The sequence below is a fragment of the Hippocampus bargibanti genome, linkage group LG16 (genome assembly GCF_051943395.1).
Source record: "Hippocampus bargibanti isolate YZ-2025 linkage group LG16, ASM5194339v1, whole genome shotgun sequence".
In the NCBI taxonomy this organism is placed as follows: Eukaryota; Metazoa; Chordata; class Actinopteri; order Syngnathiformes; family Syngnathidae; genus Hippocampus; species Hippocampus bargibanti.
Genome location: NC_142749.1, coordinates 13,964,534 through 13,981,325, shown reverse-complemented (window position 1 = coordinate 13,981,325; position 16,792 = coordinate 13,964,534). Strand labels below are relative to the sequence as shown.

At 40.3% G+C, this 16,792-nt stretch overlaps 1 protein-coding gene and 1 long non-coding RNA gene across 4 annotated transcripts; one reads left to right on the top strand and one right to left on the bottom strand.

The window, feature by feature from the left end:
- Positions 1-5,583: 5,583 nt before the first annotated feature.
- On the top strand, positions 5,584-13,486 carry mepcea (methylphosphate capping enzyme a). Of its 3 annotated transcripts, XM_089017591.1 has the most exons (6): positions 5,860-5,920; positions 6,866-8,440; positions 8,534-8,623; positions 9,582-9,800; positions 11,641-11,764; positions 11,846-13,486. In XM_089017591.1, exons 1-6 carry the CDS (start codon positions 5,888-5,890, stop codon positions 11,878-11,880), a joined length of 2,076 nt encoding a protein of 691 aa, XP_088873717.1. In that variant the 5' UTR covers positions 5,860-5,887; the 3' UTR covers positions 11,881-13,486. The 3 variants fall into 3 exon arrangements, with proteins under 3 accessions (XP_088873716.1, XP_088873717.1, XP_088873715.1); XM_089017590.1 differs by having other exon boundaries at positions 5,584-5,870; positions 6,866-8,623; XM_089017589.1 differs by having other exon boundaries at positions 6,866-8,623.
- Positions 13,487-15,403: 1,917 nt separating this feature from the next.
- LOC148886574 (uncharacterized) lies at positions 15,404-16,179 on the bottom strand. Its single transcript, XR_016117827.1, has 3 exons — positions 16,104-16,179; positions 15,831-15,942; positions 15,404-15,675 (listed from the first exon to the last, which is right to left on the bottom strand). It is a non-coding gene; the product is annotated as an uncharacterized LOC148886574 (long non-coding RNA).
- Positions 16,180-16,792: the final 613 nt, after the last annotated feature.

Below are 16,792 nucleotides of genomic sequence, written 5' to 3'. Positions count from 1 at the left end.
ATGGATAGAAAGCTAGCTAGCTCGCCCATCGATAATAATAATAATAATAATAATAATAATAATAATAATAATAATAATAATAATAATAATAATAATACATTTCAGTTCTAAGTGCCTGTCAAAACTCTCAAGGTCACTTTACAGTCACAGGTTTTTTCTGTGGGTGAGCAGTGGCAGCTATTATTATTATTATTATTATTATTATTATTATTATTATACATTTCATTTATACAGTAAGACCCTTAAAAACCGGAAGTAACACACGGACACACCACTAATGGCAATATAAAATGGCCATCGGCACAGTGTATCACAATCATCAGAATCAGAATCAGAATACCTTTATTCGTCCCGCAATGGGGAAATTTGCAGTCCACAGCAGCAATTGAAGAGGGATGGGGTTGGGGTGGGAGTGAAAGGATAGAAAACAAGATATTCTAAGCATAATCATACATTTGTTCGTAAGATTACTAAATTCCTTCTACTCATGAATTAAAAGTTAATAAATTAAGATGTTCTGCTTTTTTCTCTTTTTGTTCCTACTTCAATTACATTAATTACATTGTAAAAGAAATTTAAAAAGTAAAAACCATATAATTTAACTCATTGTCATAACAGTAATATAAGATCAATAGAAACATTAATAATATACAAAGAAAACCTAGATACCCCAACATCAAGGAGTATATATGCGTTAGACATGGGTCAACGTGGAATGATTTACTGTTGTGCTAGTTCAGTTTTAGAACATGCAAATAATTTCATTGACACACGTGTGTCATTGTGTCAGAACAAAACTTTGTGGTCAGATTTGAATGGTACAGTAATTTAAGGATTAAAAAATTGCTGAGGACCAATAATTTGTTATTTGTTCATAATAAACATGTTTTTAATTGTTATTTTATCATCCTGAACCTTTCATTTTGTTCAAAATGCCATCTAAATCCCTGGGAGTCACCTATCTACACACCCTCTAATGCCAATTGAGAATTCAGAAGCGGACAGAGACGGCAACCAAAACCCTGACTGCATTTGACTTGAATTTCCCTATGATGTCATCTTTTTCCTCGAGCTCACCAGTGATTGGCTGAAGGGTGCAGCATCTGCTGAATCTCATAGCTAGCTCAAGGTGGAGAGGCTCTCCAAGGCCCTGTGGATCTTGGATGGTTGCCTTGACAACGCCTGTAAGGTCGACACCCCTTGTTGAGGACAAACATAGCTGTTCAGTTGACAGCGCTGACTCAAACCGGGAGTGATTTGAAAAGATGGGGGTGAAAATAAATGTTTCGTACCTTTCAATAATTCTCACTGCAAATATTAGACAGTGAAAGGCCCTGTTATTCATCCTCAAGAGCTCAGATAAGACCCAGAATTTTGTCTTGAGAGGTTTTAGATATATGGCAGATGAAGTATAATCCCGCACGCATCTTTTGACAATCTACTTTTTCTTGAACTCTCAGAGGCATTAAGCTTAAGCCGCAACAGTGGAAATACAAACAAATGCAATTTTACTTTGTGCCGAGGGAAATCCAACATTCTCACGAAGACACAAGTCACTAACTCATAATGAAAAAATCACAAATCTGGGACAGCATAGGGTACATATACACGGTTTAACAGAGCATATTATTAGAAATAAGAAAATACACTCAATCATGCATCATCTCATATGCATCCGATAGGCAATATTGCACCACTATACTACACAAGCGCAAATATGTTTACATTCCAATTCATTCAAGTCATTTCTATTCACGCAAATGTCATATAATTATTCAAACTAGAACTCGCCGCAGCAATGTCCAGTATTAATAAAATGGATGGAACTAAACTGATGTCTGCTACGGACAGTCTATTAAATGCGCTTCATTTTACTACATCAGATTAATTTAAGCCTTTCACTGGTAAATTTGGCATGCATAACATAATAGGTCACGCTCATCCATGCTACAGCTGCATCTACAAACACAAGGACTACTTTTAGTTCGCCTCTGTGTGAGTCTGTGTATGTTAACACAACAGATTGCCACACAGCACACACACACACTCCCATCACGCAAAAAAAAAAAGAATTAAATTGAGGTTAGTGGGCCTCAATGCAGTTAATCACGGGTAAATATTGATGTTTTTTTTCCCCTGATGGTCACAAGTAAAGCGTAGACGGCCTAGCACAGTAATAACAGATTACAGCTTGATTTTAAATGATGTGCTCTTAATACATTGGAAGGCCTTGCCAAATTTTGAAATGTAGCTTTTATGGCTACATTTCAAAGAGGATCATAAGGCTCAGTGAGAGGCTAGCACGAAGCATACCTGATGGATGAGAAAAACAAAGCGGTTGAATGAATGGGATTTGTGTACCATGAAACGTAACCGAAGATCGGAAACTTGTGATCTAAATTCATCTTCTTATACCTCAAAGGAATCAGATGAGGCCGAAGTGACCTTTTGAATATAAAAGAGTTACCGAGAGACAAATGTGGAGCCTCTGTGGATGGGGAAGAGGCCTTTAATGTTCATGAATGCATGTACACACTGGTCCTCATTATTATGCAGTTAGAAGTATCATCAATAGGATATGTGAGCTAACGGGCCAGAAAGGGTCACCCTCAATAAGAAATGAAGATTGTTTTTATTAATTACTGTTGCAGAAATTGTAATGTTTGATCAATCCTGGCTCAATTAAGACTTTTGTCAGTACTAATGCCCAAGTAACATAGGATCACCTATGCTTGTCTGTGAAGGCGACATAACACCCAAGCCATGACAACCGCAATCTGGGCAAGCCCCACCCTGTGACAGCTGGTTTATTGTGCTCCGTATGTCTGAAGCGGCCTTGTTTCCCTTTGCTTGACCAGTTCAATAACTAATCTCAATGCAGCCGGCAGCGTGGAGATCAGAAAATGAGGAGGACAGCGTACTGAGGTCACTTTAGGATTTATTGACTAGTCCAAAAATGATATAAGAGAGATGAAATCAGAATCAGAAAAACTTTACTCGTCCCACAATGGGGAAATTTGCGGTCCACAGCAGCAATTTGAAAGGGGATGGGTGGGTGGGGTGAAATGATAGAAAAACAAGATATTCTAAGCACAGTAAAAAAATGTCAGCAGACTGAGATGTAAACTGTAAATGTGCAAAACCGTTTCATAAAAAAAACGACATAGTGCAAGTATCAAGAAAATGTATATTGATATATGTAGCTGTATTGTATCAACCCATATTTACAGTACAAGAGTCCATTTTTTCTTTTTTTCACATGAGAATTGAGAAGCCTGACAGCAGTCGGTAGAAACAAGCGGCGGTACCTCTCCTTCATGCAGCGTGGGTGTAATAGTCTCTGGCTGAATGAATTTCTCAGTATAGCTTATAGCTCATAGCTTTTAGTTTAGCAAGCGTCAAAGAAGGAGAAAAACAAAATACGGGAGCTGCTGTAAAGGCAGCCTCTCTCGCAGCGGCATCTTGAAGTCAAAAGAACAAAAATAATAATAATAATAATATGACAACACAAATACAGTCATTCAATCTTAAGAACTTTCTGTACCCACTTTGTTACATGAAGTAGTTCTAGATGAAATAGGAGAGGGTCAAAGCGTCCTTTTCACCAGTGCATCAGAGACGTCATGGAAGAATGTGTCTCACATCTCCTATCCCACGTAAATACGCATAAATTCCAAGCCGCGACAGTTCCACATACACAAAAATGTGCGTGCGTCTTTGTTTGAATAAGTCAAAGGCAACATTGACCACGTAACTATTTTACTATGTCCTATGATTTTGTTTCCTTCAATTGTATTGTATTGTATTGTATTGTATTGTATTGTATTGTATTGTATTGTACTGTACTGTACTGTATTGTATTGTATTGTATTGTATTGTATTGTATTGTAGTGTGCTGCGTTGCATTGCATTGTATTGTATTCTCTTCAAGACTGCAGATCACATTTTAAGCACCAGCTAAAATTAAAGCATTTCAAGCATGACATACATGTTCAAAAGCGCATTTGACCTCTCAAGTCAACGGTTACTTTGAATGACATCACATGAAAAGCCTGACCACACCTCAAAAGACAAACATACTCCCTGATGTTTTGGCACACAGGCCACGCTTCAAATCTCCCATCCCTCTTCTGTCACGTGTACGCTAATGAACAACAGACCCGTGCTCTTGATGCAAAGTGCTTTTTTGGGGGGCCACAAGAGCTGCATGTACTCACTATGTTATGCTTGGACACACACAAACAATACAGCATGTCTGGACTGCTTGGGGCCCGAACCCCGAGGAAGGACAGATGGTGCCCGGAATTGAGGGCCGCACCCTTATTTCCATGAGAAAAGAGACTGACATAAAGGGAGGGGACAGGTACCCTCTCCCCTATTTCTCCTCCTTCATGGAGATTAGAGTATGTGTGTGTGTGGGTGGGGGGGATTAACTCATTCAGTGCCAGACAATGTGCAAAAATGTGTCCACTCCAGTGCCAGGGTTTTTGTCATTGTCTCGCGAATTCCAGCACCCACAGAATATTGAGATTTAGGACTACATAAACATTCAATGCAGCGTAAGAAACCTTAGACTCTCTTCTTTCATCAGAAAAAAAAGAGTTAATTCCTAAATTATATGCTTCTGGAGTTATATGAGCTGTCCAAAATACAATGCAATACATACATTTTGGTTTATATAGCGCTTTAACAACAGTTGAAGCTGCAACAAAGTGCCAACATGGGGAAAAAAGGGAAATGCTGCCCCTTTGTGGAAGGGAAAAACATTGCCAGAGGTCATTACGTCATATTTTCAATTACCGAATAAATTCGTGAATGGCAGTGAATGAGTTACTAATACTACTACTACTACTACTACTACTAGTACTACTACTACGACTGCTACTACTACTACTACTACTACTACTACTACTACTACTACTACTAATAATAATAATAATAATAATAATAATAATAATACATTTCAAAACTCTCAAGGTTACTTTAGAGTCACTGGATACGTTTTTTTTTCTGTGGGTGAGCAGCGGCAGCCACATGTGCCAGCGTTCACTCAACTCGAAGTAAATCGAATAGATAGAAAGCTATAGACTTGTCTGAGCTTGATATTTTGGCACTAGAGTGCACACATTTTTGCACACCGTCTGAACGTTTTAAAAAAGTTATTATTATTGTTGTGTAATGATGAACATTTTATGTTACTTTCGGGTTGAGGGAACGCTGGCGCGTGTGGCTCACCCACAGAAAAAATATCCTGTGACTGTAAAGTGACCTCGAGAGTTTTGAAAGGCGCTTAGAAATTAAATGTATTATTATTATTATTATTATTATTATTATTATTATTATTATTATTATTATTATTATTATTATTATTATATAAAGCCATATGAATAAAAATGATATTCTATATTTTTTAATATTAGTAATTCTTTTGACATATAATTTTACCTTATTTTTGGTAGTAAATTAATTTAAGCCATTTGGGGAGCCGAAAGCGACTCTGTTTGGTGAGCCGAACCAAAAGAATCGGCTCTCTAAAAAGAGCCGTAATTCCCATCAGTAGTTCAAGATTCATCCCCTGGCCCGGATGCGCCGCCATGCCGACTGCAAAGCCACAATCATTTATTCACTCACTTGCCTGACAAGAGTATCGAGAGTTGCCCGGGGACGTAGATAGGAGCCTGTGGTACGAACTGAACCCCCGTACCTTGGCCAAACTAGTGCTCACACACCCTTGTATTGATGTTATCATTTAGAATATTTGTATTCGCCGCGTGTTAGCATCAATGTGGTTGCGTTTGTATGCTAGTTAGCTACGAGCTAACATTAGCTCAGCGAGTGACAGTCTGGACGGAGGCGGGGAGAACTGCGAGGTGAGTCTATTATTTTGATGGTGTCCACACTTTGGACTGCGCTCTTAAAGGTGACTGTTGCTGAAATATTTTTCACTACTATTAGAGTCACGTGCTGTTGATTCACAGGCAGCGACAAGTCGAATTGGGGACTTTTTGTGGTCGTCGGGTGCCTTTTAAACGGAACGTTTAATCGACGTTGGCCCGGATGCTAGGAGCTAACATGCTAACAGGATAACTGTCCAGCATAGTGCCTCTAACTTTTTTACATTACTAACCCCTGCCTCGTCTTAATCGGGAAACGTTCTACTTTGATAGTGGTTTAGTTTAAGTAAACTTGAAGGACAAATTAGATAGATTTTTTAATGGACTCAGACTGAAAAGTAAAAGTTTATTATTAATTGTAAAATAAGTATTTAATGTTCTTGTTAGTAGCAATGTGACATTTTTTTTGTCAAAAAATGACATACTTTCAAAATGCTTTTCCAAGAATTCAGCAAATCGATATTAGCTTCCTTTAATATTGTTTATTGTTTGGATGTTAAGGAAAAACTGGATATCAGGGGAATGTTTTTTTGTGTGGTATAACCTGGAGGAAATCTGGTCAAAAACACCTCATTATTTCTCACAATATCTTCTCAAGTGTATTGTTTAGGTTATTTCATGGACCAAATTGATTTAAAAATATTCACGATAAACTCAATCTGGATGAATTTTAGAGGGTTGAACTCCCCATTATTTGACAGTAAAGCTGACTTTAACTTTGACTTTGACTTCTATGACTTATCTCCCCCTGTTCCAACATAGAAATGGCAGACTCTTATCATGTACTAAAAGTGTTGTTATTGTTGTCAGTGTTCAATTCAAAATGCTGTTGCTTTTAGAAAGTCTTCCTTCCAATCTTTATTCAAGTATAATGGATGATGGATGAGTCATCTGTAACAAAAAAGGCATGCACAATATACATCACTAGCTTTTCATTTTTTTCCTATCTGATCTCTTCTTTTAACCTCCAGATCCAATACAAGTTTCCATGTTCAAACCAGCTCTGGAAATTAACCACAATGTCAGTTGATGAGGACACTGTCAAAACCGCGAGCCCACAAGCTAGCTCAACTTCATCGCTGCAGATTTCAGAATGTTCTGGAAGTTTAAGCGCCGCTTCAGTTTTAGCGGAAGGTGCAGCCGTTGCCACCTCAGACATGGCCGCTTCTTGCCCAATACCCGGCAGCGCCGCCTCACCAAAGCACACCAACACAGTTGACGGTCTGAGCCACTCTCACGCTGCTGGGCCAAAATCCAAAGGGAACGAGACAAGCATGTTTCGCAGAAATAGCTTCCACCACGGCAAACAACATCAACAAATGCGAGTGGCGAAGCGTCGCAACACATCAAACTTTAATTTCAAGCATCCCAGCTCCGGTAAAAGGAGACGGCGGGCAAACTCAGAAAGTGACTCTGTCCTGCCAACTAATTTTCTTCTGGGAGGGAATATTTTTGACCCATTAAATCTCAACAGCCTACAGGATGAGGAGGTCAATCGGGCGCTGAATGCAGAAACCCCCAAATCGTCACCGTTGCCGGCAAAGAGTCGAGATCCCGTGGAGATCCTCATCCCAAGGGACATCACAGATCCTCTCAATCTGAACAGCTGCATCGGGGAGAGCAGCCTTTTGGTGTCCCCCTTAAAAAGCGGCGGGAGACGAAGGCATCGCAACAGACATCACGGTGGCAGCTTTTCAACTCAGTTACACCTTTCCGAATCTGGAAAAAATGAGGTCAAAACTGGAGACTCATTGTCATTTCCTTGTACGGTTACCCGTTCTAATCTAGAAGTCTCCAAAGCGACAGACAGAGTCTCCGGCGGTGAGGGGGATTCTCATATCCTCTCTGCAGACAATTCGTCCAACTTGAAAGAAGAAGCCACCTCCGTATCTATGGAGGATTCCACTTCCTCCGCTCAGGGGGGGATTACCCAGCACATAAGCAGGCGCAAGCGACGGCGCAACTCTGGCAAAATGGACCCCCCTATAACTCACTCTACCCCTATTGCAAAATCTGCATCAGGGGAGCAAAATAATACATCCAAAAATTCATTCCATACACCTAAGAGTGGATCCAAATCTACTCCGGGAGGTCGCCACCAACAGCATCCGCACAACCAAGCCAAGGATCAACAAAAGAAGAAGTTCCAATATGGCAACTACAACAAATATTACGGTTACCGCAACCCAAGTGCCAGCGAAGACCCGCGGGTGCACGTTTTTCGCCCAGAGTGGTTTCAAGGTAAACGGGTGCTGGATTTAGGCTGCAATTCGGGCCACCTCACGCTCTATATAGCAAAAATACTGCGACCAGCCCGCATTTTGGGCTTGGATATTGACAACGGGCTGGTGCACGCCGCCCGTAAGAACATCAGGCATTACCTGTCCGAGATGCAGACTCAAGAAGCCAGGCGAGCGACGCAGGAGGGGATCGCCGATGGTGAGGACAAGCACACGGAGAGCAGGGAAAACGGCGAAACACTCAAAGGGGAAAGCGGCCTCGCCGACGAGGCGCACGACGACAAGGACTCTTGCGGCACGGAACAGGTCAAGGCTAAGAGACAAGATGGCAAAATCGAAAAAACAAAGCACGTGGCTAGCGATCAGCCCAGGAGCTGCTCTTTCCCTCTGTCCCTGCAGATCTCTCGGGGGCCTATTGCTGCACCTCCTCTTAGTGAATCCTCGACCGCAAAGCCGGGGGAGTTCCCCGCCAATGTGTCCTTCATCAAGGTAAGATGGCGTCTTCTGGACACTGGGCTGGTCCATTATTGTCGAGAAAAAAGAATCAACAAAAGCAGAAATATCAATATTGATATTCATTGATACAACCTAGCTTCATTCTGTTTTTAAATATTACACGACAAACCCCATTTTCCCTAAGCAAGCACCATTACAAATAAATAAATACATATAGATTAGCCTTTTATTAGTCTCGCAGTGGAGAAATTTACATTTCATAGCAGCAAAGTGATGAAAGTATGATGAAAGGAAAGGAAGAAGTAGAAAAACAAAATACAGGAACGACTGTAAAGGCAGGCACTCTCGCGGTGCCATCTTGAAGTCAAAACAACAACAAATCATGTGATACAGTATATACATATATAAGGCCAGAGTTACCAGCACAACTTAGTTTGCTGACGCAGCTCTTCGGATGAGGAGTGAAACGTACAACGCCTTCAAAAGAAGTAGAGATGACGCCTGAAGAAACCCTTTCATCGACAAATAATGTGACACAACACAAAAGACATAGTCATTCAATTTGAAGCACTTTCTGCACCCTCTGTCCTATGAAACAGTTCTTGATGAAAGCGGAGAGGATCCAAATGTCTTTTTCACTAGTGGATCAAGGACGTCATGGTGAAATGTGCACGTCTGCTACAAGCTAAATGTTTAAAGCAAACATGAAGCTGTCACATCCTTTGACGAAGACTGTCTCACATCTCCTGTCCCATTTAAATCCGCTTCAATTCCAAGCAGCGACACTTCCACATACGCATCAGGGCTGTTCACTGACGCTCTTGTCTTCTCATCGCGGGCTCCTCAATCCATGTCTTAGTCGCGCGCCATCTTGGACTTCTACAAATACATACATAAATAAATTAAAATTCTGATCTAGTAAACAAAGCAGTTCATAAGCACTTGGATTTAATGCTAAATAGTCTCTAAAAATCTTCCTCCTTCTCTCCAGGCAAATTACGTTCTGCAAAACGACAACCTGCTCGTGACCCAGCGGCCCGAGTACGACGTGATCCTATGCCTGAGCGTCACCAAATGGGTCCACCTGAACTGGGGAGACAGCGGCCTCAAGCGCTTCTTCAAAAGAGTCTACCGACATCTTCATCCCGGAGGCCTTTTCATCCTCGAGCCGCAACCCTGGCAATCTTACGTCAAGAGGAAGAAGCTAACGGTAAACACACAACGGCCTTTTATTTCAAGCATTTTTGTTTTTGAGTAAGTATTTTCCGGTGTACAAGTCGCACCAGAGTATAAGGCGCACCCCTAATGAATGGTGTATTTTCAAACTTTTTCCATATACAGTAAAGTCTCGTTATATCGATATTCAAGGGAGTCCGAAAAAATATCGATATAACCGGGACTATCGATATATCCGACCCTGTTTGCATGTAATTTTCTCCGTGCGTGCATAGAAATAGTATCGATATAACCGGGACTATCGATATATCCGATATCGATATAACGAGACTTTACTGTATAAGGCGCACCATCAGTGAATGAAAAAGTTTTCCAAATATCCTGTATTTTACAGTGTATAAGGCGCATAGGAGTATAAGGGGCACCCTCAATGAATGGTGTATTTTCAAACAATTTCCATATATAAGGCGCACCTTCAATTAATGAAAAACGTTTTCCAAATATACCATATTTTCCGGTGTATAAGGTGCACCCCAATGAATGGTGTATTTTCAAACAATTTCCATATATAAGGCGCACCTTCAATGAATGAAAACGTTTTCAAAATATACCGTATTTTACACCGTATAAGGCGCATAGGAGTATAAGGGACACTCTCAATGAATGGTGTCTTTTCAAACAATTTCCATATACAGTAAAGTCTCGTTATATCGATATTCAAGGGAGTCTGAAAAAATATCGATATAACCGGGATTATCGATATATCCGACCCTGTTTGCATGTAATTTTCTCCGTGCGTGCATAGAAATAGTATCGATATAACCGGGACTATCGATATATCCGATATCGATATAACGAGACTTTACTGTATAAGGCGCACCTTCAATTAATGAAAAAAGTTTTCCAAATATTCCAAAAATGTCCAAACATTTTCCAAATATACCGTATTTTACAGTGTATAAGGTGCATAGGAGTATAAGGCGCACCCCAACGAATTGTGTATTTTCAAATAATTTCTATATATAAGGCGCACCTTCAACAAATGAAAACGTTTTCCAAATTTACCATATTTTACAGTTTATAAGGCGCACAGGAGTATAAGGGACACACTCAATGAATGGTGTATTTTCAAACTACAGTAAAGTCTCGTTATATCGATATCGGATATATCGACAGTCCCGGTTATATCGATACTATTTCTATGCACGCACGGAGAAAATTACATGCAAACAGGGTCGGATATATCGATAGTCCCGGTTATATCGATATTTTTTCGGACTCCCTTGAATATTGATATAACGAGACTTTACTGTATTTCCATATATAAGGCGCACTTTCAATGAATAACAAAGTTTTGCATATATACCGTATTTTACAGTGTATAAGGCGCACCCTCAATGAATGGTGTATTTTCAAATAATTTCCATATATAAGGCGCACCTTTAATTAATGAAAAAAGTTTTCCAAATATACCATATTTCCCGGCGCATTGGAGTATAAGGCGCACCCCCAATGAGTGGTGTATTTTCAAACTTTTTCCATATATAAGGCGCACTGGACTATAAGGCGCACCTTCAATGAATGAAAAGTTTCTGAAATATATAAATAGGTAAAATTTTTCCAAATATAAAGCGCATCACATTATAAGGCGCTACAGTAGAGGCTGAGGTTACGCACTACTTTTTCCACAGGGGAAAATGGAGTTGGTAGTTGCGAGACCTGTTGTGGCTCAATATTACTTCACATATAAGGCGCACCTACGTATAAGGCGCAGGGTCATCTTTTGAAGAAAATCAAGGCTTTTGGGTGCACCTTATACACCGGAAAATATGGTAATAATAAATTGACTTGTTTCTCCTCTGTTTCCCCACTAGGAGACCATCAACAGAAATTTTCACAGCATTCGCTTCAAGCCCGATCAGTTTTCCGCCTATCTCACCAATGAAGTGGGCTTCACGAGTTGCGAGTTCCTCGGGACGCCGAAAAGTTCAACGAGAGGTGCTGGATCGATCATTCAAGTAAAAACAAACAAACAGGAAGTTGTGTTTTGATGCCACCATCTGGTTTTTCCCCCTTTAGGTTTTCAGAGGCCAATTTACTTGTTCCACAAATGACCGCTTCTGCCTTTTGTGATGGGACTGAATGTGAGTAAGCTGCTGGACGCTTCCATTGCCGCCTCAAAACTTTTGACGAAGGATTTTCTTGAAAAGGGACCAAAAGCAGCTTTTTTTTCTCTGTATGTGGATGAAGGGAGGGGGTGAGGGTGAAAAAACTCTCCAGTCTACTTGGACATGACTACTTGCAAATGTTATTTATGCATGGCGGTGTCGTGCGTTTGGATACTTTGGGCTATATCTCCTTTTTTTTCTATCAATACTGTGTTTTTTTTCCCACCACAATGATACACGCGACACATTTGGGTGCTGATACAGAATGTTCTCCAATTAGCATTTCAAAATGACATTTTTCTCACTTCCATGAGTTTATTGTGGCCAGACTTGATCTACTGACTCATTACCCATCATAGAAGCAAGTTGTGTTATTTCCGTGGAATAAAATGGCTAGCGGTAAATTTAAATTATTCTGCTTTGACTGCATTAGCTTTAATTTTTTTTTCAACCTCTCAAAAAAAAATCTTCCATATTTGGCGTACTTTATAACTAAATGAGGCTCAGGCGTTGAGCTATCATCAATGCTACATGACAGACTGCATTGTAAAATAAAAAAAATAAACATTTTGGTCAAAAATATTGTCAGTTTGCAACCACTAACCCCAAGTGCAGAGCTGACAATTTATTGGAATTGTTTATCAACAATGCGGCTTATTTTTTTTCCCCCCCGTGTTTTTCATATTTTCAAGGTAGCAAATTTTTAAGGTGGCACCGGTTTGATCTCTTTGCTTCATTACCTGGTTTTCAAATAGAACTGGGGACCCATTTCAGACCCGATTTGCCAAAATAATTGCATGTCCGCGACGCCGTACCTCTCTCCCTTTATGCCGTTTTCATAATCGTATCTGTGTCGATCTCATGAATGTAGAATTGAAGCAGCAAATGCCCCCACGGCTGAGTCGCTGCAGCATCTTCAACCCGTGTGAAATCCACCATCCGCCAATTGCGCACAATTCAAACGCAAATTAACGCGCTAAGCCACGAGACCGTACCAGGTTTTGTTTTAATAAACATTTCTATGCTAATGATCTGCAGTTTAAGGCGCCGCCAAATGTTTTTCTGGGTCTTTTGCACTTGAATTTTCATGACCGTAAGTCCTCACAGTTGTCATTTACAGGCAGTCAGTGAACGATTGATTGTAACCCGCGTTGGTGTGTGACAAGCGCTGCTGATCTTAAATTCACTGCAGCCGGGACATGTTGATTCATACGGCATTAAACGATGTGTCATGTTTCCGTTTCGGTAAGTGATCAATGTACATAAGTTTGGATTTTTTTGTTTTCCTTTTGTCATTGTTGAGTTTCTTACTGCTTAATTGTGAATAGTTGATTTGCCTCGGCCTCCATTTTGCGAGGCGACGTTTTTTTTAATGTATAAAAAATGTTTTTGTCTTAAACAAGATCACTCATCCATCTGATGAATTATATAAAATGAAATTTGCTAATTCTCTCCCAGAAGGCACATTGATGGAATATTTCATCAGCAAATTTAATGTTTTTTTCTCTAATATAAACTGATTGCAAGGAGCCAAACTGTCAATGCACTCTTCTTTTTTTTCTCTTGGTGTTTATTTTCATTTTCGGGTGGACGGTGGGTGATGAGGTGTCACAATAACATTTCCCTGCTGTCAGGGGAAACTCCATTCTCACACCTTTGAGCGACAAAATACAAGATCTGAATGTTGCGGTTCACATTTGAGTAGATTAACTCATTCACTACCAAATGATGTGCAAAAATGTGTCCACTCAAGTGCCAGGGTTTTTGTCATTTTCACTCAAATTGCAGGACCGACAGAATATTGAGTTTTAGGACTACATACACATTCAATGCAGCGTAAGAAACCTTTCATCAGAAAGAGAAGTTAATTCCTAAATTATATTGTTATGGAGTTATCTGAGCTTGAAATGGGGGTGGCTGTACAAGATACAATACATACATATTGATTCATATAGCGCTGTAACAAAGCGCTAACGTGGAGAAAAGTCAAATGTTGCCCCCTCGTGGAATGGAAAAACATTGCCTGAGGTCTGACCAGCGCTCTATCAGGACCCCCGCTTGAAAAACCAAAACCCAAACAAATTCGGGAAATAGCGCTTCACGTCATACTTTTCAATTCCAGAATAAATTCTGGAACGGCAGCGAATGACTTAAAAATGTCTCACGCCATGCGGCTATAAAGAAAAAAAAACAATCAAGAGTCACTTGTGATAAGAAAACGGGTGGCGTTAGAATCACTCAAGCAAATTTAACTATTCGCTTCTATTGACTCTTTGACGTTGGCATGGTTCTATGAGTAAACCTTTGTGTAACCTGTTGCTGGAAAACCTGGGATTACGTTTTTGTTGGGGGGGAGGGGGTCGCCTGTCACGTTAGCGAAGTGAAAACAAAAATCTGTGGGGGCTGTCTGCTTTTTGGATCACGTTAGCGTACAAAAATTCATACCAGATGACAACACGTGACACAATACAAAAGTTTGTGTTGACAATAGCATCCATACTTTTTGAATACCTTCTCTCCCCTCAGCCATTTTTATTCACTCATAAACAAATGACCAATAACGATCGTCAAAGCCAATGTAAACAAAAAATGTTTATTGCGAGCAACTCATGCTTTGAGTTTGTCAAAGTTCACCTGCACAAAAATTTGACCTTTCTGTCTCACAGGCAGAATAACAAAGAATGTGCTTTGCAATCAAGACAGTTGAACTGTCATGTCTGATGTCCGGTTGCCAATGTTGTCCCGCAGACAGACACATAGACAGACACGACAGTTAGAACAAAAACAAGAGACACTTCAGTCACAAAAGCGCCGGCGGACCCGCCACGACTACAATTGGAGTGAGTCACTTGACCACTATTATGTCCTGCTAGCCGCTAGCAGCGGCCAAAATTCGACCGTGCATGTCACTGCTAGGCCTTCATTTGTGCTATGTCTGATTCAATCCACAGCCGTGAGTGTGGTGTATTTTAATATACATCCACTAGAGGGTGCCGTTAGCCAGGAAATAACTTGTGACTTGAAGAAACTGAAGAAATACTGTCATTAAACTATTCACATTTTTACTGTGAACATATGGATTCATGATAACTTCATAAAATTGCCATATTATTTACTATTTTTGCTATCTTTGGAGCTGTCTAACCTTTCTTAATGATGTCCATCCATTCTTGAAAAGGCCGTCTTGAGAATGGATTAAGAGTATATCGGCAACCAAATCCATTTCTTCTCCTCCTTTGGCCATTGACACAACCGCTATTAAATCAACACAACAATGTATTTGCTATGCAGCTTGCTGCAGATACCATGTGCTAGCTCTGGCCAGTATGCCCTTATCACTAGAGCGGCTAGTGATACTATGACTAGCCAATCATAGTTTGCGAAAACTAACATTTCTAGCGCCTTCCAGCAGGCCTTAGGTTGCCAACTCGAACTCTGATTGGTTAAAGAAAAACAAAGCCTTTGTATTGCCATATCTTTATTGGTAACACTCTTTTCGAGAAACTATTTAAAATTGCCTTTTTTTAAATGGTAGTTGTCATAAAATATTTCAAACAAACATATTTTTATGAGCTAATAGGTTCAACATTCACAGCACAAGTGCTAATTTTCAAACCACGCTGAGATTTTGAAGATCCGAGAGCAAAAATCAAGTTCTCGAAAGAGCACGCATCACTCTCTAACTATTCTCGTAGCTCCCGGCTGAAGACTAGCAGGTGTTAAAAGCGTATAGCACAGCATCTGCAAGTGAACAGGGACGTATCAGGACTATCACACATTTGTTTTTGCATCAGTAGATATGAAATAGCGTAATACAAACAGCATTTAGATACCATATTCATAACATAGACCTATGTGAGACTCAAGTCTATATTTGATGATCTTTACATGCCCACCTGTATCGTCGAGGGCACCCATGATGACCGATCATGTACTCCTGAGCATAGCAGAACCGTCTGCAGAGTCCTCTTTGCCCGCATGTCCAGTATTGTGGTTCGGGATCATTGCCTGGAGACAAAAAAAAAAAAAACATTCATGATATGATCTGATTACAATTTTTTTTGGACTTTCACGTCTGCCTGAGCAAAATGGGCCCCCGTGAGATCATACATGTGGCTTTCCATAATCACATGTTAATTTGATGTTACACAGTTTTGAAAATTGCTTACCCTCCCCGACGGCAAACAGTAGGAGAAACACAAGGAGAACCAAGCCCGGTCCCTTCATGTTCGGGCACCAATAAGCTGTCAAATTTGGTTGTGGGCACCTTGGTGACGCATTTATACCTCATTGTAATCATGGGGGTGGAGTTACCCGGGCTCAGTCCAAATCCCAAGAACAAAATATATTATAAGAAAGGGGTCTGAAAAGTGCTGCAGTATGTTTTGCCTCTTAGTACTGGACAGCGGACCACATGCGGCAACTCATTTTTATATTATTATTCTTTTTAATCCCAAGAAGAAAGGCTAAATGATATAGTTTACTTACATGTGCATCATTTAAGAAGCTACAAATTATGCCCATGATTGAGCATGGCCTCCAACAGATCATATTAGGGAATTAAGTCCTAAATTGTATGAGTGTTAGGGTTCGGTTGCCCTCTGTCAGCACACTGCTCTGCCCACATCTGAATGCAGCAAGTGGTTAATGGGTTATTGCTGATGCTGAGAAACCACAATCAAACTATACAAAACATGTTGCTGCCATGACGCAGTGCGAATTGTCATCCAGACAATAAAACGACAAGGCATAGATGGACACGTGCAACTACGCAGGTGCTTGTGTAGCATGCCCCCTAGTGATTGTTTAAAATGTTTGAACCAGCTTGTTTCTTTTGTTATTGATGAATCGATGATCA